The sequence below is a fragment of the Engystomops pustulosus genome, chromosome 2 (genome assembly GCF_040894005.1).
Source record: "Engystomops pustulosus chromosome 2, aEngPut4.maternal, whole genome shotgun sequence".
Lineage (NCBI taxonomy): Eukaryota > Metazoa > Chordata > Amphibia > Anura > Leptodactylidae > Engystomops > Engystomops pustulosus.
Window position 1 is genome coordinate 250,804,259 of NC_092412.1, and position 19,155 is coordinate 250,823,413.

General features: G+C 37.1%; 1 protein-coding gene across 2 annotated transcripts in view; it reads left to right on the plus strand.

Moving 5' to 3' along the window:
• LOC140119608 (uncharacterized) overlaps positions 1-19,155 on the plus strand; it is a 36,329-nt gene that overhangs the window by 15,868 nt on the left and 1,306 nt on the right. Inside the window, exons 3-13 of one of the 2 annotated variants that reach the window (XM_072138824.1) lie at positions 470-582; positions 2,090-2,309; positions 11,082-11,222; positions 11,436-11,576; positions 11,897-12,037; positions 12,301-12,441; positions 12,903-13,043; positions 14,508-14,648; positions 17,128-17,211; positions 17,719-17,831; positions 17,934-18,129. In XM_072138824.1, the coding sequence (XP_071994925.1) occupies positions 470-582; positions 2,090-2,309; positions 11,082-11,222; positions 11,436-11,576; positions 11,897-12,037; positions 12,301-12,441; positions 12,903-13,043; positions 14,508-14,648; positions 17,128-17,211; positions 17,719-17,831; positions 17,934-18,129 (1,572 nt within the window). The remainder of the gene's footprint in view (positions 1-469; positions 583-2,089; positions 2,310-11,081; positions 11,223-11,435; positions 11,577-11,896; positions 12,038-12,300; positions 12,442-12,902; positions 13,044-14,507; positions 14,649-17,127; positions 17,212-17,718; positions 17,832-17,933; positions 18,130-19,155) is intronic. The other variant, XM_072138825.1, reaches the window with a different exon arrangement.

A 19,155-nucleotide genomic window follows, 5' to 3' on the forward strand; every position in this document is an offset into this window, starting at 1 on the left:
TGGTCTTCTTCTAGAGGGGTCTTCTTGGAGCGATGACACTAGACATATAGATGTTTCTCTCTGTAGATATAGAGGCAGTCCCCTACTTAAGGACACTCGACTTACAGACAACCCCTGGTTACAGACGGACCCCTCTGCCCCCTGTGACCTCTGGTGACCTCTCTGGATGTTACTATAGTCCCAGACTGCAATGATCAGCTGTAAGGTGTCTGTAATGAAGATTTATTGATAGTTCTTGATCCCATTACAGCAAAAAATTTTGAAACTCCAATTGTCACTGGGGCAAAAAAAAACACAAATTGTCTGGAACTACAGTTATAAAATATACAGTTTCGACTTACATACAAATTCAACTTAAGAACAAACCAACGGTATCTATCTTGTATGTAACCCGGGGACTGCCTGTAGTGAAATATCTGTGACTTTACTGCGTCTGATGTGTTCTCTTCTGTTTTTTCCACCTCATCAGCTGCGAAAATATTCGCCGCACAGATCAGGGTCACGAATGAAGTGTATAAATCTGACTACAGCAACAAAAGCAGCGCCGCCTTCCAGGACTTTGAGAAAAACTTTATTGCTGAGGTGAGAAAAAGCACTTTTTTTTTTCTTTTACATGCGTTTGGCTGGTTTGAATTTGCTTTTCTTTATTTGTGGAAGTGTAAGGAGCTGTGAAACGGTAACCATACAAACAGCGCATGCGTTTTCAGAGGTAACGATATAAATAGATAGATAGATGATAGATAGGAGATAGATAGATAGATAGATAGATAAATAGATAGATAGATAGATAGATAGATATGAGATAGATAGATAGATAGATAGATAGATAGATATGAGATAGATATGAGATAGATATGAGATAGATAGATAGATAGGAGATAGATAGATAGGAGATAGATAGATAGATAGATAGATAGATAGATATGAGAGAGATAGATAGATAGATCGATAGATAGATAGATAGATAGATAGATAGATAGATAGATAGATGATAGATATGAGAGAGATAGATAGGAGATAGATAGATAGATAGATAGATAGATAGATAGATAGATAGATAGATAGATATGAGATAGATAGATAGATATGAGATAGATAGATAGATAGATAGATATGAGATAGATAGATAGATAGATAGATAGATAGATATGAGATAGATAGATAGATAGATAGATAGATAGATAGATAGATATGAGATAGATAGATAGATAGATGATAGATATGAGAGAGATAGATAGATATGAGATAGATAGATAGATAGATAGATATGAGATAGATAGATAGATATGAGATAGATAGATATGAGATAGATAGATAGATAGATATGAGATAGATAGATAGATAGATATGAGATAGATAGATAGATAGATAGATAGATAGATAGATAGATAGATAGATATGAGATAGATAGATAGATAGATATGAGATAGATAGATAGATATGAGATAGATAGATAGATAGATAGATAGATGGATAGGAGATAGATAGATAGATAGATAGATAGATAGATAGATAGGAGATAGATAGATAGATATGAGAGAGATAGATAGATAGATAGATAGATAGATAGATAGATAGATAGATAGATAGATAGATATGAGATAGATAGATAGATATGAGATAGATAGATAGATAGATAGATATGAGATAGATAGATAGATAGATAGATAGATAGATAGATAGATATGAGATATAGATAGGTAGATACATAATCATATAGATATGTGATAACTGGATATACATGAAATCTTTATGACGGAAGCTCCTCGCCCATATCAGACAGGTGACACATACAGCAGTGATGTGAATGTTTGGTAATATGATAATTTAACAATTGTTCCTTCGAAAGACAAATATTTGCTGACATGATTCAACGCGGTGATACTGTGGCAGTAGATTTACCCCGTCCTCCTGTGAAAGTGGCCGCTCTGCAGGAACTAAGTCCCCGCTCACCGCTCCTGTATATATATATATATTCTGTAATAACTTCTAGGCTGAGCAATGACACTTACATGGGGCAGAGGCAGAATTGCTCTGGAATAACTATTAATGTACCACATGAATCCTCCATGTATCTTGTCTTCTGCAGTTAGTGAAATACCTGAGCGACTATCTGAGAGGAAGGATTAATTCTGGTCAGATGAAGATTGTGTTGACGAGCCTCGTACAGGGCAGTGTCATTGTGAACTACGACATTGTCACCAACATCGCTGATAACTTCACACTGCAAATAGTGAAAGAAGATTTCACTGACGCCCTAAATCAAAGCACCGCCCTAACTATCGACCCATTATCATATATGTTTAACGGTATGTGGATATATAGTGCACTATGGGAGGCCACTGGAGGTTATACTAGAACAGAATATAACTACTATAATACTGCCCCTTATGTACAAGAATATAACTACTATAATACTGCCCCCTATGTACAAGAATATAACTACTATAATACTGCCCCCTATGTACAGGAATATAACTACTATAATACTGCCCCCTATGTACAAGAATATAACTACTATAATACTGCCCCTATCTACAAGAATATAACTACTATAATACTGCCCCCTATGTACAAGAATATAACTACTATAATACTGCCCCCTATGTACAAGAATATAACTACTATAATACTGCCCCCTATGTACAGGAATATAACTACTATAATACTGCCCCCTATGTACAAGAATATAACTACTATAATACTGCCCCCTATGTACAAGAATATAACTACTATAATACTGCCCCCTATGTACAGGAATATAACTACTATAATACTGCCCCCTATGTACAGGAATATAACTACTATAATACTGCCCCCTATGTACAAGAATATAACTACTATAATACTGCCCCCTATGTACAAGAATATAACTACTATAATACTGCCCCCTATGTATAAGAATATAACTACTATAATACTGCCCCCTATGTACAGGAATATAACTACTATAATACTGCTCCCTATGTACAAGAATATAACTACTATAATACTGCCCCCTATGTACAAGAATATAACTACTATAATACTGACCCCTATGTACAAGAATATAACTACTATAATACTGCCCCCTATGTACAAGAATATAACTACTATAATACTGCCCCCGATGTACAGGAATATAACTACTATAATACTGCCCCCTATGTACTGGAATATAACTACTATAATACTGCCCCCTATGTACAGGAATATAACTACTATAATACTGCCCCCTATGTACAGGAATATAACTACTATAATACTGCCCCCTATGTACAGGAATATAACTACTATAATACTGCCCCCTATGTACAAGAATATAACTACTATAATACTGCCCCCCTATGTACAGGAAGATAACTACTATAATACTGCCCCCTATGTACAAGAATGTAACTACTATAATACTGCCCCCTATGTACAGGAATATAACTACTATAATACTGCCCCCTATGTACAAGAATATAACTACTATAATACTGACCCCTATGTACAAGAATATAACTACTATAATACTGCCCCCTATGTACAGGAATATAACTACTATAATACTGCCCCTTATGTACAAGAATATAACTACTATAATACTGCCCCCTATATACAAGAATATAACTACTGTACTATAATACTGCCCCCTATGTATAAGAATATAACTACTATAATACTGCCCCCTATGTACAAGAATATAACTACTATAATACTGCCCCCTATGTACAAGAATATAACTACTATAATACTGCTCCCTATGTACAAGACTTTAACTACTATAATACTGCTCCCTATGTACAAGAATATAACTACTATAATACTGCCCCCTATGTACAAGAATATAACTACTATAATACTACCTCCTATGTACAAGAATATAACTACTATAATACTGCCCCTATGTACAAGAATATAACTACTATAATACTGCCCCCTATGTACAAGAATATAACTACAGGCGGTCCCCTACTTAAGGACACCCGACTTACAGACAACCCATAGTTACAGACAGACCCCTCTGCCCACTGTGACCTCTGGTGAAGCTCTCTGGATGCTTTAAAATAGTCCCAGACTGCAATAATCAGCTTAAAATTGTCTGCAATGAAGCTTTATTGATAATTCTTGGTCCTATTACAGCAAAAAAATTTGAAACTCCAATTGTCACTGGGGCAAAAAAAAAAATTGTCGGGAACTACAATGATAAAATATACAGTTTCGACTTACATACAAATTCAACTTAAGAACAAACCTACAGTCCCTATCTTGTATGTAACCCGGGGACTGCCTGTACTATAATACTGCCCCCTATGTACAAGAATATAACTACTATAATACTGCCCCCTATGTACAGGAATATAACTACTATAATACTGCCCCCTATGTACAAGAATATAACTACTATAATACTGCCCCCTATGTACAAGAATATAACTACTATAATACTGCCCCCTATGTACAGGAATATAACTACTATAATACTGCCCCCTATGTACAGGAATATAACTACTATAATACTGCCCCCTATGTACAAGAATATAACTACTATAATACTGCCCCCTATGTACAAGAATATAACTACTATAATACTGCCCCCTATGTATAAGAATATAACTACTATAATACTGCCCCCTATGTACAGGAATATAACTACAATAATACTGCCCCCTATGTACAAGAATATAATTACTATAATACTGCCCCCTATGTACAAGAATATAACTACTATAATACTGCCCCCTATGTACAGGAATATAACTACTATAATACTGCCCCCTATGTACAAGAATATAACTACTATAATACTGCCCCCTATGTACAAGAATATAACTACTATAATACTGCCCCCTATGTACAAGAATATAACTACTATAATACTGACCCCTATGTACAAGAATATAACTACTATAATACTGCCCCCTATGTACAGGAATATAACTACTATAATACTGCCCCCTATGTACAAGAATATAACTACTATAATACTGCCCCCCTATGTACAGGAAGATAACTACTATAATACTGCCCCCTATGTACAAGAATGTAACTACTATAATACTGCCCCCTATGTACAAGAATATAACTACTATAATACTGCTCCCTATGTACAAGACTTTAACTACTATAATACTGCTCCCTATGTACAAGAATATAACTACTATAATACTGCCCCCTATGTACAAGAATATAACTACTATAATACTACCTCCTATGTACAAGAATATAACTACTATAATACTGCCCCTATGTACAAGAATATAACTACTATAATACTGCCCCCTATGTACAAGAATATAACTACTATAATACTGCCCCCTATGTACAAGAATATAACTACTATAATACTGCCCCCTATGTACAGGAATATAACTACTATAATACTGCCCCCTATGTACAAGAATATAACTACTATAATACTGCCCCCTATGTACAAGAATATAACTACTATAATACTGCCCCCTATGTACAGGAATATAACTACTATAATACTGCCCCCTATGTACAGGAATATAACTACTATAATACTGCCCCCTATGTACAAGAATATAACTACTATAATACTGCCCCCTATGTACAAGAATATAACTACTATAATACTGCCCCCTATGTATAAGAATATAACTACTATAATACTGCCCCCTATGTACAGGAATATAACTACAATAATACTGCCCCCTATGTACAAGAATATAATTACTATAATACTGCCCCCTATGTACAAGAATATAACTACTATAATACTGCCCCCTATGTACAGGAATATAACTACTATAATACTGCCCCCTATGTACAAGAATATAACTACTATAATACTGCCCCCTATGTACAAGAATATAACTACTATAATACTGCCCCCTATGTACAAGAATATAACTACTATAATACTGACCCCTATGTACAAGAATATAACTACTATAATACTGCCCCCTATGTACAGGAATATAACTACTATAATACTGCCCCCTATGTACAAGAATATAACTACTATAATACTGCCCCCCTATGTACAGGAAGATAACTACTATAATACTGCCCCCTATGTACAAGAATGTAACTACTATAATACTGCCCCCTATGTACAGGAATATAACTACTATAATACTGCCCCCTATGTACAAGAATATAACTACTATAATACTGACCCCTATGTACAGGAATATAACTACTATAATACTGCCCCCTATGTACAAGAATGTAACTACTATAATACTGCCCCCTATGTACAGGAATATAACTACTATAATACTGCCCCCTATGTACAAGAATGTAACTACTATAATACTGCCCCCTATGTACAGGAATATAACTACTATAATACTGCCCCCTATGTACAAGAATGTAACTACTATAATACTGCCCCCTATGTACAGGAATATAACTACTATAATACTGCCCCCTATGTACAAGAATATAACTACTATAATACTGCCCCCTATGTACAAGAATGTAACTACTATAATACTGCCCCCTATGTACAAGAATATAACTACTATAATACTGCCCCCTATGTACAGGAATATAACTACTATAATACTGCCCCTTATGTACAAGAACATAACTACTATAATACTGCCCCCTATATACAAGAATATAACTACAGGCAGTCCCCGGGTTACATACAAGATAGGGACTGTAGGTTTGTTCTTAAGTTGAATTTGTATGTAAGTCGAAACTGTATATTTTATCATTGTAGTTCCCGACAATTTTTTTTTTTGCCCCAGTGACAATTGGAGTTTCAAATTTTTTTGCTGTAATAGGACCAAGAATTATCAATAAAGCTTCATTGCAGACAATTTTAAGCTGATTATTGCAGTCTGGGACTATTTTAAAGCATCCAGAGAGCTTCACCAGAGGTCACAGTGGGCAGAGGGGTCTGTCTGTAACTATGGGTTGTCTGTAAGTCGGGTGTCCTTAAGTAGGGGACCGCCTGTACTATAATACTGCCCCCTATGTATAAGAATATAACTACTATAATACTGCCCCCTATGTACAGAAATATAACTACTATAATACTGCCCCCTATGTACAAGAATATAACTACTATAATACTGCCCCCTATGTACAAGAATATAACTACTATAATACTGCCCCCTATGTACAAGAATATAACTACTATAATACTGCCCCCTATGTACAAGAATATAACTACTATAATACTGCCCCCTATGTACAAGAATATAACTACTATAATACTGCCCCCTATGTACAAGAATATAACTACTATAATACTGCCCCCTATGTACAAGAATATAACTACTATAATACTGCCCCCTATGTACAAGAATGTAACTACTATAATACTGCCCCATATGTACAAGAATATAACTACTATAATACTGCCCCCTATGTACAAGAATATAACTACTATAATACTGCTCCCTATGTACAAGAATATAACTACTATAATACTGCCCCCTATGTACAAGACTATAACTACTATAATACTGCCCCTATGTACAAGAATATAACTACTATAATACTGCCCCCTATGTACAAACATATAACTACTATAATACTGCCCCCTATGTACAGGAATATAACTACTATAATACTGCCCCCTATGTACAGGAATATAACTACTATAATACTACCCCCTATGTACAGGAATATAACTACTATAATACTGTCCCCTATGTACAGGAATATAACTACTATAATACTGCCTCCTATGTACAAGAATATAGCTACTATAATACTGTCCCCTATGTACAAGAATATAACTACTATAATACTGCCCCCTATGTACAAGAATACAACTACTATAATACTGCCCCCTATGTACAAGAATATAACTACTATAATACTGCCCCTATGTACAAGAATATAACTACTATAATACTGCCCCCTATGTACAGGAATATAACTACTATAATACTGCCCCCTATGTACAAGAATATAACTACTATAATACTGCCCCCCTATGTACAGGAATATAACTACTATAATACTGCCCCCTATGTACAAGAATATAACTACTATAATACTGCCCCCTATGTACAAGAATATAACTACTATAATACTGCCCCCTATGTACAAGAATATAACTACTATAATACTGCCCCTATGTACAAGAATATAACTACTATAATACTGCCCCCTATGTACAAGAATATAACTACTATAATACTGCCCCCTATGTACAAGAATATAACTACTATAATACTGCCCCCTATGTACAAGAATATAACTACTATAATACTGCCCCCTATGTACAAGAATATAACTACTATAATACTGCCCCTATGTACAAGAATATAACTACTATAATACTGCCCCTATGTACAAGAATATAACTACTATAATACTGCCCCCTATGTACAAGAATATAACTACTATAATACTGCCCCTATGTACAAGAATATAACTACTATAATACTGCCCCTATGTACAGGAATATAACTACTATAATACTGCCCCCTACGTACAGGAATATAACTACTATAATACTGCCTCCTATGTACAGGAATATAACTACTATAATACTGCCTCCTATGTACAAGAATATAACTACTATAATACTGCCCCTATGTACAAGAATATAACTACTATAATACTGCCCCTATGTACAAGAATATAACTACTATAATACTGCCCCCTATGTACAGGAATATAACTACTATAATACTGTCCCTATGTACAAGAATATAACTACTATAATACTGCCCCTATGTACAAGAATATAACTACTATAATACTGCCCCCTATGTACAGGAATATAACTACTATAATACTGTCCCTATGTACAAGAATATAACTACTATAATACTGCCCCTATGTACAAGAATATAACTACTATAATACTGCCCCTATGTACAAGAATATAACTACTATAATACTGCCCCCTATGTACAAGAATATAACTACTATAATACTGCCCCCTATGTACAAGAATATAACTACTATAATACTGCCCCTATGTACAAGAATATAACTACTATAATACTGCCCCCTATGTACAAGAATATAACTACTATAATACTGCCCCCTATGTACAAGAATATAACTACTATAATACTGCCCCCTATGTACAAGAATATAACTACTATAATACTGCCCCCTATGTACAAGAATATAACTACTATAATACTGCCCCCTATGTACAAGAATATAACTACTATAATACTGCCCCCTATGTACAAGAATGTAACTACTATAATACTGCCCCCTATGTACAAGAATATAACTACTATAATACTGCCCCCTATGTACAAGAATATAACTACTATAATACTGCTCCCTATGTACAAGAATATAACTACTATAATACTGCCCCCTATGTACAAGACTATAACTACTATAATACTGCCCCTATGTACAAGAATATAACTACTATAATACTGCCCCCTATGTACAAACATATAACTACTATAATACTGCCCCCTATGTACAAACATATAACTACTATAATACTGCCCCCTATGTACAGGAATATAACTACTATAATACTGCCCCCTATGTACAGGAATATAACTACTATAATACTACCCCCTATGTACAGGAATATAACTACTATAATACTGTCCCCTATGTACAGGAATATAACTACTATAATACTGCCTCCTATGTACAAGAATATAGCTACTATAATACTGTCCCCTATGTACAAGAATATAACTACTATAATTCTGCCCCTATGTACAAGAATATAACTACTATAATACTGCCCCCTATGTACAGGAATATAACTACGATAATACTACCCCCTATGTACAGGAATATAACTACTATAATACTGCCCCCTATGTACAGGAATATAACTACTATAATACTGCCCCCTATGTACAAGAATACAACTACTATAATACTGCCCCCTATGTACAAGAATATAACTACTATAATACTGCCCCTATGTACAAGAATATAACTACTATAATACTGCCCCTATGTACAAGAATATAACTACTATAATACTGCCCCCTATGTACAAGAATACAACTACTATAATACTGCCCCCTATGTACAAGAATATAACTACTATAATACTGCCCCTATGTACAAGAATATAACTACTATAATACTGCCCCTATGTACAAGAATATAACTACTATAATACTGCCCCCTATGTACAAGAATATAACTACTATAATACTGCCCCCTATGTACAAGAATATAGCTACTATAATACTGCCCCCTATGTACAAGAATACAACTACTATAATACTGCCCCCTATGTACAAGAATATAACTACTATAATACTGCCCCTATGTACAAGAATATAACTACTATAATACTGCCCCTATGTACAAGAATATAACTACTATAATACTGCCCCCTATGTACAAGAATATAACTACTATAATACTGCCCCCTATGTACAAGAATATAACTACTATAATACTGCCCCTATGTACAAGAATATAACTACTATAATACTGCCCCCTATGTACAAGAATATAACTACTATAATACTGCCCCCTATGTACAAGAATATAACTACTATAATACTGCCCCTATGTACAAGAATATAACTACTATAATACTGCCCCCTATGTACAAAAATATAACTACGATAATACTGCCCCCTATGTACAAGAATATAACTACTATATTACTGCCCCCTATGTACAAGAATATAACTACTATAATACTGCCCCCTATGTACAAGAATATAACTACTATAATACTGCCCCCCATGTACAAGAATATAACTACTATAATACTGCCCCTATGTACAAGAATATAACTACTATAATACTGCCCCCTATGTACAAGAATATAACTACTATAATACTGCCCCCTATGTACAAGAATATAACTACTATAATACTGCCCCTATGTACAAGAATATAACTACTATAATACTGCCCCCTATGTACAAGAATATAACTACTATAATACTGCCCCCTATGTACAAGAATATAACTACTATAATACTGCCCCTATGTACAAGAATATAACTACTATAATACTGCCCCCTATGTACAAGAATATAACTACGATAATACTGCCCCCTATGTACAAGAATATAACTACTATATTACTGCCCCCTATGTACAAGAATATAACTACTATAATACTGCCCCCTATGTACAAGAATATAACTACTATAATACTGCCCCCCATGTACAAGAATATAACTATGTAATAGTATAACTGTGTATTTTATTTTTAGCTGTAAATAGCTGTCAGCCTGGTCTGAACGGATGTTCCGTGAATGCGACCTGTACCCCGGATGGCGCTTCGTATACTTGTAAATGCTTTCCTGGATATGTGGACACAAGTCCAAATGTTCCCGGGATCACATGTGTACCAGGTATGTCAGTCTCAGCATCTAGGTGGTAAAATGTGAGGGATAGATGGGTAAGAGTCAAATGATGTCCATCTAAGTGGAGTTAGACTTTATTACGTTATACGTTAAAACCATTGTTTAATGATAGAGGAATGGGCGGAGCTGTGACAACCTCACATTTTTCATATCGGCATTATAAAAAAAAGACGGCTCATATTGTGTGAATTTTTTTTCCAGATGTAGACGAGTGTGCCATACCGAGTCTAAACACATGTTCTCCACTGGCAACCTGTACCAACACCAACACCAGTTACCTGTGTCAGTGCATACCAGGGACTGAAGATCAGAACCCCTCCAACCCGGGCCGGGTCTGTGTAGGTGAGTGCATTTTAAGAGATATATAATGTTACTATTTATTAGTGAAAGGGGCGGGGCTGTGACAACCTGGTAAGTTTCAAGCACAACTTCTCATGTTTAAAAATATGTATAACCTGTATCTACTTTACAAATCCTCTACTGAGATGAGAAAGCTGAAAAAAGGATTGGATAGAGTTACCCTTTAAGAACCAGATCCTTAAAGGGGAGTTCCATTTTTGATTTTCAGTAGTGCTAGTATAGGGAATGCGGCAACTTTATATTTCTCATCCTCATATTAGAACCATATCTAATGATCTATATTTTGTGTCCTCTTTGATCAGATATTAATGAATGTGCCAATACAAGCCTAAACACATGTTCCCAGTATGCAAACTGTACCAATACCAACGGCAGTTACCTGTGTCAGTGCATGCCAGGGACTGAAGATCGAAACACCTCCAACCCAGGACGGGTCTGTGTAGGTGAGTCCTGGGTTGGGGAATATGCATTACCTGTATTTGCTTTACAAATGTTGTGATAACAAAGCTGAATAAAAGTATTGGATAGAGTTACCCTTTAAGAACCAGATCCTTAAAGGGGAGTTCCACTTTTGGTTTTCAGGGTAAATAACTCTTATATAGCAATAGTAAAAGGGGTGTGGCTTTGACAACCTTATATTTCTCCCCTTTATATAGGAACTATGTTTTTTATCTAATGATCTATATTTTGTGTCCTCTTTGATCAGATATTAATGAATGTGCCAATACAAGCCTAAACACATGCTCCCCGTATGCGAACTGTACCAATACCAACGCCAGTTACCAGTGTCAGTGCATACCTGGCTTTCAAGATCGAAACACCTCCAACCCAGGACGGGTCTGTGTAGGTGAGTGCATGTTAAGAGATATATAATATTACCATTTATTAGGGGCGGGGCTGTGACAACCTGGTATGTTTCAAGCACAACTAAGGACCAGGTTATTATATTTTAAAATACGTCTTTCCTTCCCAAATCCTCTGTTTTGATGAGAGAAATTAGGAGAAACTGCATGGGTGGAATTGCCCTTTAAGAACCAGTCCTTTTGTAGAACCAGATACTGAGTGTTAGTTTTGTTGACTGAACCTCGATGGCCTAGATTTATTCCAAGTGACTACTGAGGAACATTATCCAAATAGTAAAATTCTACTAATAAGAACAGATTACGGAATAACGTTGTCTTATTGTTTGACTGTATGGGCAGTTTTGTCTTATCAGTGCTAGTAAAAGTGGGCGGGGCCGTGACAACCACAGTTTTCCCAAAGGAACCATCTCATGTCGTTCTATATTTTATGTCTTTTTCTGTGCAGATATCGATGAGTGTAGCCAACCGAATATGAATACATGTTCCCCGCTGGCGACCTGTACCAACACCGTCGGCAGTTACCAGTGTCAGTGCAAATCCGGGACTAAGGATGAACAGCCTTCCAACCCGGGCCGGGTCTGCTCAGGTGAGTGCCATCTGTTGGAAATTTGTGTCAAACTAATTTTCACCATGGGCAGTATAGGCTACGTGATTGCCGTGAATTTTAACACTGTATAAGTGCATCTACTTGATCTGTTTGGGAGTTTTATTCATATAGTATTAGGCTACATTCACACTGGGGGACGTATATATATGCCGTATATAAGTCCCCCATAGACAGCAATGGCGCACCACACCATTCCGTAGACGGGAGAAAGATAGGACATGTCCCATCTTTTCCAGGAATACGTTGCCGTGCACCATACATCACTATGGAGAGGGGTGGGGGTGAGCAGCGCTCACCTCCTCCTCTCCCCGGCGCTGTCGTGTGCCCATGTGAATGTAGCCTTACTGTTACTAACAGCCATTTGAGGGCAATCACAAGGCAGAACATGTTGTTAAATAACCAGAGACAACGGAAAGGCCAGTCTGTGCCCCTACAGCAGCATATAGATGCAGTGTCAACCAGAAGACCATTGCATCAGTGCACCTAATAGTCACAGTACCCCACAGAAGCCTACAGTCACAGTGCCTATAGTCACAGTACCCCCACAGAAGCCTACAGTCACAGTGCCTATAGTCACAGTACCCCCACAAAAGCCTACAGTCACAGTGCCTATAGTCACAGTGCCCCCACAGAAGCCAATAGTCACAGCGCCCCCACTGTAGCCTATAGTCACCGTGCCCTCACAGAAGCCAATAGTCACAGCACCCCCACTGTAGCCTATAGTCACAGTGCCCTCACAGAAGCCAATAGTCAGAGTGCCCCCACTGTAGCCTATAGTCACAGTGCCCTCACAGAAGCCAATACTCACAGCGCCCCCACAGTAACCTATAGTCATAGTTAGTCACAGTGCCCTCACAGTAGCCTATAGTCACAGTTCCCCCACAGAAGCCTATAGTCACAGTTCCCCCACAGTTGCATATAGTCACAGTCCCCCCACAGAAGCAAATAGTCACAGCACCCCCACAGTAACCTATAGTTATAGTGCCCCCACAGTAGTCAAGAGTCACAGCCACAGAAAAGATTTTTGTAGGGGATTATATCAGGGTTCTAGGGTTAATTTTTAGTTTATCACATAAATGTGTTCCAAGTGAATAATAAGCAGATATGACAATGTAAAAATAAAGACATTGGGGGTATTTATTATACGCCAGCATGGAGGTGACGGAAAGGGTAAAATAATTGCAAGGGCTTCTACACCATTATTCTGGCATAGAAGCCCTAATAAATACCCCCCCCCATTTTCCTTATATGAACATATTAAACAATTAATTCTCAATGGATGGGAATAAGATATCCAAAAGTGGAGCTGCACTTACGAGATTTGTTATTAGTACTTATCAGCGCTAGTGAAAGGGACGGGATTGTGACTACCTTATATTTCACATTCATTAGAACCTTGTTTTTTTCTCACCTTGGTCTTTATGTAATCTTTTTATTGTACAGATATCGATGAGTGTACCGCACCAAACATCAACACATGCTCCCAATTTGCAAATTGTACCAACACCATTGGGAGTTATCTATGTCAGTGCTATCCAGGAATACAGGACCTGAACTCAACCAATCCCGGGCACAACTGTTTAGGTGAGTGCAGTTTTGTATTTTCAGAGCTTCTGGTTATATACTGGTTATATACGGCAATGACAAAAAATAGGCAAATTTTTTTTATATAGATATGTGCCATTCACTTCCCTGAACATATTTTTTTGTAGAAAAGCGGTGTCCACTTTTCAGGAGTTTGGTAAAAATGGAATAATTACCATGGTCTCTGTTTTCAGTGTGGCTAGTTTGGAAATATATAAGTTAGTATAAAATAGCCTAAAAGGTGAAATAATAAAATGTAATAAAATTTGGTTTTCGATGGTGGACAGAGACAGACATGAAAAATTAGCCGTCCTTAGATATTTGGCATGGTTACTAGAGCAGAAACACCACTGGAACTACAAGGGATATAACACGGATATATACGGATATATATGGCTAATCCAAGGCTTCTCAATCTTCTCCTGAGTTTGGCAGGAGCCATTTTTGGGCAGATTTTGATGCAGAAAACTATCTTAAAATTGCCTTTAAATCTCTGTGTGTACACAAGCCCCATCAGGATGGTCAGATTTTGTATGCTATGCATTCCCTTAGCTGTGGGGTCTCTTTGAGGGCAATATAAAATATGTGGGTCCACCATGGACCATGGACCACCAGCAATAATTTGTAACCATATGGAAATATTTTCCCTTTAGGGATCATTCACTATTTTTACAGATTTACTTCGACCATTTGGTGGTTCTGGAGGCATTATCTATGCTGCAATATATAAAATGGGTTAATTCCACTGTTTTTTTTTCTTTATCTGTATGAGAACCGTCATACACAATCTCTTAATTATTGGTAATTATGGGTTTGCTGTGACCTTTAACCTCTGGGAATTTCCTAGACTATTTAAAGCTGTATAATTATGAATGGCTTATGTGATTTACTGTAGAAATTGTATAGGACAATAGGCATTTAGTTTTACAGCAGAAACCAAGTAAACAATCAGTATTCACATCAAAGGTGGGGGTTTAATGGCTATTTTCTATCATAAACAAGTCGCTCCAGCATTTTGTTGTGGGTTATTAAATGGTGGTCTCTGTGAGCATTAGGCCTCATGGAGTAGAGCTGTAGCCCATAGCAACCAATCATATCTCTGCTTTCATTATAAAACCTGAGCTGAGAAAATGAAAGATGGAATCTGATTGGTTCTTAGGGGCAACTTGTACACTGTGGTTTAGTTCTCCACACAAAATGTAAAAATCACTGTAAAAATCCACACAACATGTACAAATAATTAATATATTTCTTCTTATGTGACAAAGAGGTCCCTACAACCTTATGGTTATGAAAATGGCAGTCATTCTGAGCAAAAAATATACAAGGCCGCATTGAGTAGAGGTGTTGCCCATGGTAACCATTCAAATCACTGCTTTCATTTTAAAACCAGGCCTGAGTAAATAATAGTGGGAATCTGATTGGTTCTTAGGTAGAATATGTCTCCTTCATACTATGACCTTATTTTAAATATCCCAAAAAATATTTAGAGGTATCCCACAGCAAGCCTATTGATTAATCAAAATAATATGAGGGCAACATGAGGCGCAAAAGTACCTCGCGCCTCGATCATCACACTAATATGGCTTTCCTATATGTTAATACATATAAGTGGTTGTTTGTAGAGCGTTTAAGTGTCCTGTATAACATTTTGGGACCCACCCCAGTAACCCCCTGCCACTGGCCTTGATCTGAACTCATTGTGTGAATAAAAGGTTTTCAACCTGTGAAGCTGAGTCAATATTTCCTCTTGTGTGAGCGTCTATTAGCACTGCGGCTGGGACAAACATTCCCATAGAAGGTCCCGGGGTGAACCCCATAGTATGATCAGACGTACAATGGAGTCACTAATACCTTGTATAAAGGGGGGATCTACTGCTACTACCTGTAGCATAATGACATGTGTATTGATGTGGGAAAGTTACAACCTACCTACACAACCGCCTACTACATCCGCTGTATCATTACATAGTCCACATAGTTGTATATGGATGAGTAGGTGGCAAATCAGCTGCCAAATCGATTTTACCCAGCTTTTCCAAAGGCAGAAAATTATAAAATGTCAGTATAATATTTGTTATATTATACACATCAATCAATCTGGTAAAATTAGATAAAACCAATGAAAGGCAGTCACCCAGCTTTTCCAGATTCCTGAAATTTGAGCCTGCGTAGGACTGCAGAGATACATATACCCTTTATCTCCGTGAAAGCCTGTGAAAGTCGAGGCGTAGCCGGCGAGATACCCATCATCTCCAGAAACGGATAAACATACAGTACAAGAATTCTCGAAATTGTTTCCAGAAATTTGCCGTTGCCTCGAGTGCTTCACCCCATTCATTAGAAATGATGTATTATACTCAGCACACAGCGGACCGGACTGACTTGTTACTCCGGCCCGTACAAATGTCATTGTGGAAATCCTGACAGATGTGATTGTACAAGACGGCAAACATCAGTGATGTCCTTTATCTTTCAGATCCTGTCCTCTGTTACAATGCGGCGACATTCTGCTCTGCTACATCCTCCTGCAGTATCGATGGCAAATCTCAGATATGTGCAAGTAAGTGTCCGTCTACAATGCATACACATGTCTACTTATATATCAGACCCCGGAATACGCCGTCATGCGCCATATATCACTATGGAGAGGGGCGGCACCGTCGTGTGCCCGCCATTCTACGGTGTGGCGGGTACACGTGAGTGTGAATATAGCCTTAGATAGTAGGGGGCGCTCCGATTTGGATAATCTCCACTTGTTATAAAGGACAATAAACGGATCATAAAGTGTCCTCCATCTGAAATTTCATTATTAATATTAGAGGAAATTTTCAAGAAGTGTTTCCCAACAGCTCCCCCAGAGGAGAAGCAAAGTATTACACAATACCCATAGAAATCAGTAAATTGTCTGTGAAATGCAGGACATGACTGGTCCTCCAGCGCTAGAGACACTCTGTCATCAGTCCTCACCAGAAAATAAGACTTCTGAACCTGATGGCCACCCCCAATTACCCAGAAGTGTATGAACATGTGTTTTCTAAAATCTCCTATGATTTTCTTATTATTACAGGTAAGCAGGCATTCCCAGCCAGAGCCCTGATGAAGGGCCTTAATTTTACCACAGACTATTATAATCAATCCAGCACGGCCTATAAAGATCTGGCAGCGAGGTTCACCGTCAATGTAAGTTAATATTCTTTCTGTGAATCTGATCCTTTATTAATTATAATTAGGACATTAAGGGGTGAAGGTTTATAATGACACTGTATTTTATTGTGTTTGCAGCTAGCAAATTACATGAAGGCGGCCTTGAACGTCAGCAATTTCCAGATTATTGTAGTGGGCTTCAGGCAGGGAAGTATTGATGCCTACTTTATGTCCATCATAAACTCGTCTTCACCAATTAGCTCGGCAGACATGGAAAAAGCTCTGCTTGCCCAAAATGTGCTGCCTGGGGATGTCACAGTCAACCTGTTACCAGGTAAGTTGTAGCAGAATAGAGAATATCATCACTTTCTTCACAGTAGAAGTCTGATGGCACCACTAGAGGGAGCTAACTGTATACAGCAAATATTGATCTTCATATATATCTGCATACAGTGAGCACCCCCTACTAGAAGCAGTTCAATCTAAAGTTATAATACAGGTGGTCCCCTACTTGAGAACACCTGACTTACAGACGACCCCGAGTTACAAATGGATGTTGGTAATTTACTGTACTTTAGCCTTGGGCTACAATAATCAGCTATAACAGTTATCACAGGTGTCTGTAATGAAGCTTTATTGTTAATCCTGGATCTGATGACAATCCAACATTTTTTAAATCCAATTGTCACAGAGACCAAAAATTCTAGCTGGAGTTACAATTATAAAATATACAGTTCCAACTTACATACAAATTCAACTTAAGAACAAACCTACAGACCCTATCTTGCACGTAACCCGGGGCCTGTCTGTATTATAAATCTAGTTGGTGTTTATTTGAAATCCTCCTGTAGCTTTTTTTCTGCTACATTTGTCCATTTGCAAACACTGAATATTAATCTATGCTCATAGGTCACAGTTGAAGTGTTTTTTTCAAAAATCGGAAAAATTCCTAAAGGGGCAGATCTAGTCAAAAATACAAAAAAACTGACTTTAGTCAGATGGAAGGGATGTCACATTGATTGTCACCACTGAGCCAATCCCTGGTGTACAATGATCATGATGTCAACACTTGCAAGGGTGCACTTCAAGAGGGTGCTGCAGAATTCAAGAGCCGCTGATGGAGCCTTTAGAGTCCCATCAGATATAGATCTTTATTTTTAACCCCCCTCCCCCAAGTACTTTTTAAAAAGTCTGTGAAAACTCAATATCGCACAATATAAATACAGATATTTCGATCTAAGTTTTTGTAGATGTAAAGGAATTTATAGGAATATTACACGCAGTCCGCACAGCAGTGTTAGTATTATTGTGATGATCACATTGACAACAGCACCACCTAGTGTTAGCTATAAGTAAAAGT